At 40.0% G+C, this 13,749-nt stretch overlaps 1 protein-coding gene across 3 annotated transcripts in view; it reads right to left on the bottom strand.

The window, feature by feature from the left end:
• Positions 1–13,749, bottom strand: part of ARHGAP1 (Rho GTPase activating protein 1) — a 29,712-nt gene that overhangs the window by 9,386 nt on the left and 6,577 nt on the right. For 2 of the 3 annotated variants that reach the window (XM_081002021.1, XM_081002022.1), the window contains exons 2-4: positions 12,603–12,759; positions 11,736–11,828; positions 5,672–5,701 (exon numbers count right to left, since the gene is read on the bottom strand). In XM_081002021.1, coding sequence (XP_080858147.1) covers positions 5,672–5,701; positions 11,736–11,828; positions 12,603–12,735 — 256 coding nt within the window. In that variant the 5' untranslated portion in view covers positions 12,736–12,759. The remainder of the gene's footprint in view (positions 1–5,671; positions 5,702–11,735; positions 11,829–12,602; positions 12,760–13,749) is intronic. The other variant, XM_081002023.1, reaches the window with a different exon arrangement.

Below are 13,749 nucleotides of genomic sequence, written 5' to 3'. Positions count from 1 at the left end.
GAAACTTCACCAGTAGGGAGAGAAGGCTGCATTTTGAGAGGACCCAAGGGTGAGAAGTGGAATAGACCAAGGCATGATGAAAAGAAATTATGAGGGGCACATACTCTTGGATCACGAGCAGACAATTTGAAATGATTCTCAAGCAGGAAATAGCCTAAAATACCCCCAGAGGAGCAGAGTATCCACAGGGTTATTCTAGTAAGCATTGCTGAGGTTTGTGATTCCAAGGTGGAGAGGGGAGGAAAGACAATACTTCCCCCACAAACATTCAGAGAAAAGGTCACTGATCCTTTACAAAGTATTGGCCTTGTCCATCATTTCCCCCCAGTGTATCCACAGTTCCATACCACCTGCTGTCCTTGTAGATAAAGAAAGAACTAGAACACAAACAAAATCAAGGACTGCACAATGACGAATTGGCCTGAAACACTATGGATCAGAAAGCAAATCAGCTGTGAGAAGAAGCCACCAGCAAACTGCAGAAGCACAAGATTTTGTGCTATCAGCCTGGAACAAATACTCTGTAAAATAATCTTTAACTTCTTCCCCAGTCCCAAATGAGGCAGATGACCTAGTAAGTCTGCTTCAGCAGTGTTACAAACTAGGCCTGGGGGTGATATATAGCTCTTGTCACATGAAAGTCCAATAAATGCCTTACCATGGGTTTTTTCTGGTTATTTCGTGACAGTGAAATTACCACTAATGTGAAATTTATGACAACAGTAAAAGCTTTTGCAATAATCTATGGCTGAGAGCAGTAATAATGACTTATCAGTAGAACAACGCATAAACACAGGTCTTGCCTCTCTGTCTACTTACAATGAGCGGAGCTAAAAGCATTTGATAAGTAAGACAAAATTGTAGAAGGAAGCGGGTCATATTAATGAATGGCCATTAAATGCTCTGGTTGATCATGGACTTCTCACTAGAAGTTACCTCATCAGCAGCTGGTTGCATTTGACAATGCTAGCTCTATTCTAAGAACATTCATGCTACAATAAATTTTGGTCTGAATCACCCTCTCTCAGGATCAATCTCTTCACGCACACAAACCTGTACCCATGAGGAAGAAATTGTGTACCAATGACCATCTCCTATGTGTGCAAAGGTACACATTTCTGCATATGAGGAGGGACCAGATTGTGCCACAAAGCTCTTTGGGGCTTTCACTATCATAACACTGAAGATGTTAAAAATGTACATCTTCCATGCTGCAAAGTCAGCCACCATCATTTATTACCTTTACCTCACATTTATTACCACTACCAGCCCACTTTATACTTAATCCAGGCTCAGAAGGGAATAGAGTTTTGTTTTTTAAAAAGTAAAATAAAATAAGGAAGATGGCCTCAGGATTCTGTGAGTTCTACATACTCAAAAGAACAAAAAGCATGAAGTCTGTTCAGTACACATACTGGATGGTAAATAAAACTCATTCATGGGTGATAAAGATTTATCTAATTTAGAAGGCAACCCTTTGGTCTTCCCTCTACCCTCAACTGTCACTTAGCAGCAACCATTCCATTAAGTTACAAATGAGGGAGATGGAAAGCAGGAGCATTCCATAAACTCTAAGGAACTAGCTCCTTTTGGCAATTCTTCTCCCTGGACCCTTGCTATCCCAGTTGGTCTTCATAATAGCTTTGTAACTTTACAATCTGGTGCCAGACTTTACATGTTTTCCTCTTCCTTCCTTATCACTTTCTCTCCCTTTCTCTGTGTTTTTAAGAAAGTAAGCAGGGACAGTCTTGTTTTTATTGATCTCTAGGCTAAGCTGCACTAGCTTTTTTTTTTTACTAAAAAGCAAGGTAGAAAAGCTTTAAATATACCAACTACAACCCATGATCCAAACAAATCAAATGCCTTCATGAGAGGGAAGTAACTAAAAGTCATGGATACATCTTTCAGTGTTTTACTTCACAGAGCAGAGAAAGTAGGAGTGGCAGTCTCTGGTATGTTGTATATACACAAAAGGAATGACAATCTGCACATCACAGGAACAGAAAGAGTCAATTAAGCTATGTATCTAGTATGCTACTCTACCCACCTAAAACCCTAACCATAATAAGAGATTTCCCTTCATCCTGCCTATTTTCCTCTTCTCATTTGACTTCCTTCAACACATAAACAGAGATTATGTAGCTATAAAACTTACTCCACCCACCCCCAAAAAAAATATGCAAACAGCTGCAGCATGGGAAGTCAAGGACATGCTTAAGGTAGAGGGGGAGCACCAGGTAAATGCCATGGGGATGCAAGGATGATATACCATCACATGAACACATGTGAAGCATGCGAAGGTAGAAGACATTGCAGGACAACATGGCACCCACCAGAGACAGAAAAAAAAGAAGAGCAATGCAGAGGTCATCTGGAACAACCGTACAAAACTACAGCCAGATTACAAGACCAATGTCCAACAGTTTATCCCACGGTTGCCCAAAAATAGAGTACCTAACCAAGGGACTTCCAAACAGCTTCCCATATATTCAATGGCCACAAACTGTGTGTACGCACATCCAGTGTACGCACTGGAGTAGATTGCAGATGCTCCTGGCAGTACATTGAATGGTGCCACAATCTTGTGACCAATGTAGTAAAATGGTGCTCCTATGAGATATTTTGCAGCCTTGCACCCCTTTTTGATGAGAACAAAAATAATTCCCGGTACGCATGATGGTGCAATATATCATGAAAAGAAACCCTATTAGGTTGGAAGAAGAAATGCTCCTGCCCAAAGAAATCTGAGTGGCAAGACCTGAATGGTAGTATCTGTTGACTCTGCAAACCACAGCTGTTCTATTAAGAAATGGAGAATCTTCCTTTGACAAAGAGGTAGTTTCAGACAATGTGAATTTCTGTAATGGGAAATGGGAAAAGAACCTGAATAGATTAATAACTCAGGTGTGGAATTATAGTAGTCACTTTCACCAATGCAACATATTATGATAATTAGTCCTGTGCAGATGTTTTTGAGAAATTGATTTTCAAAACTTGGCAGTGTATAAATAGAACACAATGCAAGATCAAACCATATTGACATCTACTGCTTTAGAGCAGCATTTTCCAACTGGTGGGTCAGAAAACAACATCAGGCAGATGGGGTATTTCGGATGGATCTTCAAATTGCCAGCTGTAAGTGTCAAGAGAAAGGAACACATATAACTATGGTTCCACTTCAAGGTCTTAAAGTTGGAAAAGACTACAACTTCAGGTCAAACCTAGCTCCTCAGGAACTGGACAATTAAAAGCCAGTTTATGGTTACACTTGTCCCACAAGCTTCTGGTTACCTGAAGTAAGTATCCCATATGCAATCTCAAATCAAGTGATAAAGCCTCTTAATAGTCACTGATTCTTTCTAGCTCATCTCCTGATAGTTCTATTTGTTTTTCATAGACTAAGCAAGGCTTCTTTCTATAGGCGTCTACTTCTAGACCAAGCTCTAGTCAAGGTAGCATAACATTCCATTAAATGCAAATATGCACTATTCTTGTATGACACAACTAGATAGAGTCCCATCAGTCCATGCAGGGAGCATTCAGCATGCACCCAACAGTAAACAATTATTCAGCCACCTTTGTCCCAAACGGGTTAGCTGTAATTATCATAAAAGCTCCTGCTTAAATCTGAAATAAAGCCCCTGCTGGTGTTGAACCATAAAAATATTGTATGCATTAGAAATTCCAATGCACAGTTGTGGTGTGTGGCCCTGTTGTTACCAGGTACAGCTGCAAAGCTAACAATGACAACAACTTCTACAAGACTATTTTCAAATAAACTAAAGCACTTCCATGTTGTGCATTATCTAGAAAAATGCCCAGGCCATTTGAAATTTGAGCAACAAGTCCAAAGTGTGATAAACTTCAGGAAAACTATGAAACAATAACCCATGTGTCAAGTTTCTATGCAAATCAAATGAGAAAAGATATTTTTTTTATTACCTGATTAATGCCTCAGGTATGGAATTACAGTACTCATCTGCACAAGGCAGCCCATTTAATTAGAAATGTTCTGCTATTGCAGTAAAAAGTGTAAAATACCCTAGGCTATAACACAGCACCATTTTATAATTCACACAGACACACACATACACACTGACATTCTCCCCATCTAGGAAAACATGTCCACGTCACATTGTTGGACGTGCAGCAGTTCTTTTATTCCTCTGAGAATACTCTAGTTAACAACCGCACTTCCCATAGCAGGGATTCTTTCCATCTGGGGGGGGGGGGGATACATCTAAATTAACCTAAGTGAGTAAGGAAACGCCAGATTGTTTAAAAAGCCTCAGAGAAGTTCTCAGAATGCAGAATGTGGAGAACTGCATGTTGCAAATAACACAGTGAGTTGTCACATCTCTTGATTAAACAGGAAGTCTACGGCTGCTCCTTTTCCTGCACTATCAAGTTGATGACACGGCCCTTAAAGTGATCGGGGAAATGGCTTGAGACATAACCCGGGCAAAGAAATGAAAGCAATGGTGGTATAGTTAAGAGCCAGCACCTCTTTGTCTAGGGTATTTATATTTCTGAAGGTACAAAAGCATTATAAAGAATACAAAAGCGGAAACAGTCTTGTCATCATAAACAAGGCTGACAATTTTCAGGGTTTGTGGCAGTCCAAGGTGCTTCCCCTACACCACTTCTGTGATCAAAGTGACCTTCTTGGAGCTTCTAGATATATGCAGAGATGCCTGAGGAAGCCAAAAGTCGATGGCTACATTTAGAGATGGAGAACTGGGGCATTTTTCAGCCACAACTCAGTTCCAGCACCTCTCAGGTTGCCATTATAAGAGAACGAGGGAGGTGTTCATGATGAGTTCTGGCACCTCTTCTTCTAGAAAAATAGCACAGTGGAGAACTGACACTAGTCAGTGTTTCAAAGTAACCATCTACTTGCATCTAAATTGGTGGAGAAATGATTAGCATAGAATCAGAGACATGATCTGCAGATACAGCAGGCCAGTGACCACTTGCAAGAAGAGATGATGAAGAATGGAAGACCTACTACGGAATAAACAGAGAATGGCAGGCAAATGTACTTGCATAGGCTGTTCAGCAAACAATGGGTTCAGCCTACCGCTGGGTCACAGGGGATAAAGGAGGCCAAGTTCTGCCAAAGATTTGTGTCTGAATGATGCCATAGTGGGAATAAAGCAACAACAGCTCCATCCTGCATAGATTCCAAATAAGATAAATCACACATCACTGTCATGCAATATCCTGCAAACTCTTAGCTGCAGAAGAAATCACCCGCAAAAGATTTCCGATTGGGAAAGTTAGCAGTAATGACTGCCTGGGAGACATGTCCTGATGGATAGTACACCCATCACCATTCAAGAAAAAAAGAAGGCAGGCTGAAGCATCAAATGAGAACTGCGGCACCCAAAGTGAAGACCGCAAGCTGAAGTCCACACAGAGCTCTGCCAGGGAATTTCCAAGCCACATATCCAGTTTGGAAAGCTACCAAGATGGCTATACCACCAGCTTAGAGAAGCATGGCTGCAATCTACTTGACATAATGCACATCAAGTACAACTTTGAGGTTCTGGGATGCCACCCTCAGCTTTGCAGAATTTGGGCTCCCCTGAGATAACCCAGCCACAGGCCACAGTCATGCTAAAGAATGCCACATTCTTTAAATGCCAATGACACCAGGTATTCCACCTACCTGGCTGGACCCCATGAAGTGCACCCTGCCCTGGAGGAACAGAAACAAAGTTACATTATACCATAATAACCAAAGTCCTTGAACCAGAATAATCTTAAGGACTGAGCTGAAAGGGCTGGACAGAAAAGTTCCAACACACACACACAGTTGCATACACTCACAACTACAACAAGCTCAAAAACATGATTACCTAGTTGTTAACTAGATAAATCTAGAAGTTGATTTTTCCCCCTCCTCCCTTTCTAGACTCTGCTACAATCTGGATGAACTATTGCTTTTTTATATGTCAGGTTTCCCATACAAGGTATGCATGAAAAGGTAAACAATAGCTTTTTCATACTACCAGACATTTAAACAACAGGATATTGATAATACTGAAAAGTCAGTGAACCCATTTTCAGTTACAAAATGCTCTAGGATTTAAGAACTCAGAACCACCACCTGTTCCACTCCTCTTTCACACAAGTTTTGAGACCCAAGAGTAGCCAGTCACAGGGGAGTTTAAGAAATAACTTCAGTTCCTAACACTTCTGGGATCAAGGACTGCTTCTTGCTCGGCAGAACTAAAAAAAACAAAACAATAATTCAGGAAATCAAATCCCTCATTACTTGGTCAATACCTCTGAAAAGCCAGCAAACATACACAGGCAGAAGCAGGAAGAGAAGTTCCTGTAGATTACAGGAAAGTAAGCATGCTCCATTTGAGGCAAAAGGATGTACATCGCCAAAGGACAGCCCTAGGCCAGATCCTAGAACAACGATGCTGAACCTGGATCCTTCAGATGTTGTTGGGACTACAACTCCAATCATCCCTGACCATTGGCCATGCTGGCCAGGACTGATGGGTGATGTAGACCAACAACATTTAGAGGGCCACAGGTTCCCTATCCTTTACCTGGAGTGTCCCAAAGTCCCACTACAACACATAGACGCATGCTCAACGGCAGTCTCCCAGTTTTAAAAATGCTGCTGCAAGAACACAGAAAGAAAGCCTTAAGAGGCTTTCCCCAAGTCAATCACTGGAGTACAGCATGATAATTGCTCATCAGACACTGAAGTAACTGAATTCAAAAGCATTAACAATCATTTCCAATAATTCAGCCTAAAGCAGAATCAAACAAAGAAAGGAAACCAAAAGATTTACTAATCAATGCTCCCCATCACAAGCTATTCCAGCAACTTTCATACTTCTAGACTCCAGAGAACCCCAAAATTGTCAAGGCCCCAAGCCCACAGTAATAAAAGATAGGCGTCTCAAAGGTTAAATTCAGAATAGCCTATGGCATGTAATCTGGATGATCACTTGGGATAAGGACATGGCATTTCCATTGTCTTTGAAACCAAAGTTACAACACTGCCTGGTATCAGAAATGACCACATTTCCCCAAAGTTGAGGTTGTGTCTCTGCCTCAGACAACCATCCCTAGTTCAACAAGGAAGTTGCATATCTACCTAGACTAGCCTAATATTTAGCTACAACTACAGCTCCCATCATTTGTGACCACAGGCATTGTTGGCTGTGGTGGGAGTCCAACAACATCTGAAAGGGCACAGGTTAGAGGATTAAAAAGAGCCTCCTGCTTCCATTGTGCAAGCTATCAATCAGTAGCAGCAGTGGTTCAGGTTGTCACCTGGAGATAGAACAAAATCAGCCTTGAAATGCCTTCAAGACATTGATAGCTGCCAACAGATACAGCATCTAGTCAAACTATTTCTTTGCAGTCATTTTGTTTAGTTGTGCTTTTTTAATTTTTTTGGCAAAAGGTGGACAAATTAACTTTTCCTAATTAGGACAAGAACTCTGAACAGGGAATTTCAGTAAATGGAGGCTATTGGCAGTATATACAATCCCACACAACCCTTGCCGATGTGCCTCTATTGTAAGTATAGTAATAAAGAGCCTACACATTTATGTGTATTTAAAGCTTTTACTTTCTGAGATGATTCTCTAAATATTGAGTATACTAGTGGTGCTAGAAATGCATCTATGCAATCCACATTTTAAAGATATATAGCTATTAGTTAAATTCCAGCTTGCTCTTCACTCACACTGCAACTCCACCCACAAGCCTAATTGGCACTGAAAATTCACAGAACCATGTTGAGAGCTAAGGGAGCCCACAGTGAAGAGATTTTTTTCCATCATTCAGTATGTCAGAAGCCAACACAGTGCTAACGCTCTGGGTGATAGATGTTAAAGGAATCTAAGGCATGTGGTTGCCAGTTAAAAAAATATTAAGTGAAATGAATCTTCAGTAATACATAGTCCTACAGGGGAAAGCACTTCAAAATACATCTATACGAACAAAGAAATAACTAATGTTATCAATAGTGGAAAAGGATATGTCAGTTGTTAGGGAATTCTTTATTTATCAAAGTATATGAATGTGCAATACTGCCAGAGTTGGGCATGATGTTAGTGAAGCTCATTCAATTGGCTGAAATCCTGGAATGTCAGCAATAGAGCTATTATTATACATTTGAATACAATGTGTATCAGAAAATATCTTGTTTGAACTCATCTAGTCACTTAACACTGGGGATCTTTGTTTGATTAAATTGTTTAATGTCAATTCACCATCCCAGGGAATAGAAAGATATCCTCAATGTATCTGCAATGGGAGGAGAGAACTATCCCATCCTGAGGACTTCTCAGGTCACACACTGAAAATCAAAACTAAATTCAAAAACTGTTAAGATGTGTTTTGTCTCAGAGGAAATAACCATTCCTTGAACTATCCTGAGCAGCCAGAATGTCTGGAGGAGAGAAACTCCAGAGAATTCAGTAATTTTAGAGCCCAAAACAAACATTGCTACCAAGAAGGGAGGAGATGAACTCCACGCAGATGTTAGTAAAATGTAAGTAAAAGCGTAAGTAAAAGCTAAGCACAGCTCCTACTTCTTCCAGATCATTTGCCATTTCAATTTCTTCCCTTTTCTAACGATCAATTGCTTGCTATAAATTAACCAGTCTTCACTTCTATATTGCACTGGTTGGCAGTAGCTATCAATGTGCATAAGGAATAATGGTCTGTATAGCCAAGAGGATGTACTGTTGCAATACCTGGCATAATGGTCAATAGCAAAAGCTGGTGATAAATAAACTCCCAGCATTTATTCCTGCCTCCAGTTTCTGAACAGCACTGCCAGCAATCTGCCAGCAATCATTTCCACAGCAAATTTCCTCTTTGCAGGAAACCAAGTTTGCTAAAATCAGTAACTGAACTGCAGACAATGTAAGTGAAGCAGCCATACAGGACAACCCAGGAATGTCAGTGAAATGTAAGGAAAAAAGAAAAAAGAAAAATACGGAAGGCAAATGGGTCACATATCAGCAATTAGTAAAAGAAGATCAAGGCCAATTAAGGTTAAGATCTTATGAAGAACTTGGCCAATATTGTAATACATGGCTACAATATTATCAAATTGATCACCTATTCAGGCAGGATAAGATTATCGGATTTGGCAAAGAAGAATCAAAACTACAAACAGAGTTATTAAAAAATCATAAAAAGATATTATCTAAAATGTATAATCTATTATTAGAATAGGTATTAAAAGATGAAGAGGTGAAGCAAGTTATGATTAAGTGGGCCACAGATATAGGCCACATGATTTGTTTAGATCAGTGGGAGAAATGATGGAAATATGATATCAAATTCACAGCCTGTGTCACAATCAGAGAAAATATAATGAGAATGATATATTAATGGTATTTAACCGCGGTCAAATTGGCGAAAATTTATAAATCAAAATCTAATTTGTGCTGGAGATATAAAACAGAGATAGGAACCATGTATCATATGCGGTGGGAGTGTGTGTATATTAAAAAAAATGCTTAAAATATCATGTAAAAAACCCCAGAGGCGTTCCTCTTGGGAATTATATCGACTGACATTCCTGCCACTAGGAAAAAAGTTTTCTTATATGCAACCGCTGCGGCCAGAATGATTATAGCAAAAAACTGGAAGGGAGAAAAAGCTCCCTCAATAAGAGAATGGCAAATAAGATTTTGTGAATATATAGATTCAGAAAGACTTACAGCAGTGGTAAGAGGCCAATCAGACCAAAAACTGATAAGGAGTGGACTTGCGTGAAGGAATACATCAAAAAACATTGTTCTGGTATTAATATATCAATATGCAATGAATGAAACTTATAGAGTAAAAAATTAAGAAGAAATGGGTATAAGATGAGATAGTCAAAAATAATAGTGATAACACAGCGAAAAGAAGAAAAGAAATAAAGGAAGCCACACATAGGTGGAGGGAAGTCAAGATTTATGTTTGTATGTTTTGTTTGTTTGTTTTCTTTTTTGTAATCTAAATTGAGAGGTGTGTGTATCTATGTATAATAAGTTTGTTTAGCGTTCTGTTTTGTGTTTCTAAGTATTGCATTTATCAATAAGTTTTTTAAAAAAATAATTAAGATTTAACTCTTTCCTTGCAGCTGTGGCACAATTCCACACTCCAGGATGCTCCACAGGAGAAGTGGGGAACCTGTGGCATTCCAGGTGATACTGGACTACATTTCTCATATTCCATTACCATTGGCAATTCTGGTTGGGGCTGGAGTCCAGCAACATAGGGAAGTTCACAGGTTGCCCACTGATGCCCTGGACTCAAGTGTGACTTGGCAGTCACCTAAAGTTGACTGATTTGTTTAGACAGTTGAGGGATTTGCCATGGCTCAGGAAAATTAGAGGCACACATGCAGAGCCTCTTCTAGCCTGCAAACAAGTTAAAACAGTTTTTCTTCGGGAGAATGAGTTTTCAGGTTTGCACATACTATTTTTCTCCCACCTTCTCTCCAAAGAACTCAAGGTTAGGTACAGTACATGTTCGTGGTCCTCCCTTCCTGCTATTTATTCTCATAACAACTCTATGTGGTAGGCCAGGATGAGGGATAATGGGTTCTATCTGATTATGTCATACTGACAGTGGACACACTGCAATCAATGGAATTAAATTATTCTGAGTATGACTCAGTCTGATACAAGCCAATGAATGACCCAAGGTCATCTAGTAGACTTCATGGCAGACCATGGATTTGAACTCTTCTAAGTCCAGTGTGCTATAGTCACTATTTATCAGAATGTATTCTCAAAGCTTATGTGATACTTTTCATTAGCAAAAATATTGATGCAGTTCACAATACACAAAATCCATTAAAATCAAGTAAAACAAACAATTAAAATCAAGTAAAACCATTATTGCAATAACCACAGTAACTGGAACAACAAACTGGTGATTGTCAGGAAATGCCAGGGGAAAGAGACAGGTCTTCAACAGTTGGTGGAAACATTCCAGTTTTGGAACCCATCCACCCTGGAATGCATCCCATTGAGCAGATGCTACAATAGAAAAGGCCCTTCTCCAGACCCCAGCCAACCAAACCTCAGTAACTCATGGTACTATCAGCCAATGCAACATCTGACTGAGGAGTTCATAACATAGTTTGTAAGTCTGGGGTCAGATTGCTGCTTCAAGTGACTATCAAATAACTCTAATGGGCCCATGGTTCTCAAAGTTCTCTTGCTCTGTACAATTGCTATTTTCACAACGACGATGACCACTATGTGAATCAAGCTATTTGGCTGGATCCAGACTACCCATGGGCAGAACTGCACCTACGAGTCAAAGAATCTTCCAGTACAGCATGGACAGTTGTGCCGTGACCTGCAAGGGGAACAGGCAAAAACAGCTTCCTCCCTGCTTGCTTCCTCCAGCAGGAGCCTCTGCTGGATCTTGGCTCCTTCTACAAACAGAAGGAATCCTATCATTCACTAAAAGACAACTTGGGATCCAACCTATTGTTGGGCCACTGCTGGGCTGGTTTATTTTATTTTATTTTTTATTTTATTTTTTACTTTTTTATTAGATTTATATACTGCCCTTCATCATAAGATCTCAGGGCAGTTCACAGAATAAAATACAGGATTAAAACATGAACATAAATAAAACAAAACAGCAAAACAATAAAATAGACCCTATATCCCAAGTCATTATGCCGTATCAAAATGCTTTCTGAAGTAGAAGACAAAGAAATGAAAAGAACCCATTACCTGCCACTTCCACAATCTGGTGTCTAGCAATGTCGTAGTATGGGTCATCCCATCGTAAGTGAGTGACAGGGTCAGGGGAGCCCTTGAAGTCATCTACATTTTAAAATAAAGGGGATGGGGTGAGAGGAAAATGCAGAGAACATAAAAACCAGCACAGCTATACGAAGATACAAAAACACAGAGAAGGGATCAGGTATATCACGGAACCAGAAGGAACTGTGATGAATAGCATTAGTTTTGTGCAATTATTCATTTTATGTTCAATACAAAACACTGCATGCATTCAGACCAATTGTGCTAGCTTGTTTGTCAATATTTGCCTCAAATGTATAAACACACTATAAGTGGAAAGTAATCAATGATCTAAAATTCTCCACTACAGAATTCCACATTCATCCACTAGAATAAACTATTTACACTGCACAGAGAGACAGATACTTCTCTGGCATATAAGGTCTGTAGCATTCCATGCTCTCACCACCCCATTTAGATAAGATCTACATCCCAGTTTAGATACAGGGGCTAACTAGTACTTCTGCAGCATCTTAAAGAGGAAAGAGACGCAGACAGGCAAAGACCTCAGAGAGTGCTCCACTAGACTACCCTTGCCCCCACAGGGCTATACTGTATACAACTATCATGCAAGAATATAACACAAAAAGAACCTGCTGAACCCTGAATCTTGTTATTTTTCCACTTATTTATTATGTTATTAATTATTTTGATATCATTTGGATGCTGCCTATCCTGAAAGTCTGGATATAAATAAATCTAATAAATAAAAAGCTATTAAAGGTATATTTTAAGATTAGTGCTGCAGCATATAGATTCCTTTCTAGTCACTTCATTGCTAGTAAAAGTACTCACCTGATTTAGGAAAAACAGGCACTTCATCTGGTGGCCAGTTCTTATCATCTAGAGAGGCCAATTTGAGCTGATTAAGGGATTCATTGGTATCCTCCAAACTCAGGTCTTCCTGTAGATCTGGGTATTGCTCCATGTTTTCCAAGCTTTAACTGCTCTCCTAAAAACCCCAGAAGGAAGAGCACAGGGATTCACAGATCAAGCAAGCAAATACATAGCAATCTTCAATATCATCTCCCAAAGCTGCTCCTTTATATATGGCCACAGATGTCTTGTCCAGAAGAACCTTTCCTCATATCAAAGGTGAGAGGGGGCTGGCTAGGGGAACACCACTGGCTGTACTCCATCCATTTCCCCCTCCTGTGCAAATACGACCTGGTTGCTTTCTGTTTGTAGCATACAAGCCAAAACGGCAGGGAAATGCAACAGATTACACCAACCCCCTGCCTGACGCATTGATTCTAAAGGCTCCCATTTCCTGCGCTCCATTGGTAGAGTTGGCAAATAGCCAAACAGCTTGCACAGCAAGGTGTTGCACTGGAAGGGTGCCCAAATACTCCTTGCCCCGCTGGCCTATCAAACCAACAACAGACACACACATGAGGATTCCTCACAGTGCTACAAGCAGAACTGTGAGGGGGCAGATTCAACAATAGACAGGTTGTCCTTGAGTGACGCATGTTGAAAAAGCAGCCAAAGAGTTCTGGGGTTTGAGAAGAACTCAGTTCCTAGTACTTTTGGACCTTCTCCATGAAGAAATGTCATTATTAGCTTGAGAAAGACAACAGTTTTAGAATTTTGGATGTTCACTAAACATTAATGGACTCCTGATTAGAGTCACCACCAAAGGAGGCACACCACTGGTCAATAAATAACCACATATATGAGATCACTAGAAAGGTTAATCATTGTTCTCAAGAGGTAGGACATGAACACAGTTCTATCATGAAACAAGAAGAAACAGAAAGCGCCTCCGAAAACAACCGGTCTAAAACATCAGCCCTCAAACAGAAGTTAAGTTACTGTGACCAAAGCTAATGCTACAGCTAATATCAGAGATCAATATTAGCATTTCAATAAATATATGGTCAGAGAAGGTCAAATGAATGTCACTCATGCTTCATTAAAGGAATCTCTGGACATTTCTCAA

Source organism: Podarcis pityusensis, assembly GCF_964106645.2.
Source record: "Podarcis pityusensis genome assembly, chromosome: 1".
Lineage (NCBI taxonomy): Eukaryota > Metazoa > Chordata > Lepidosauria > Squamata > Lacertidae > Podarcis > Podarcis pityusensis.
This window is presented reverse-complemented; position numbering and strand designations above follow the sequence as displayed.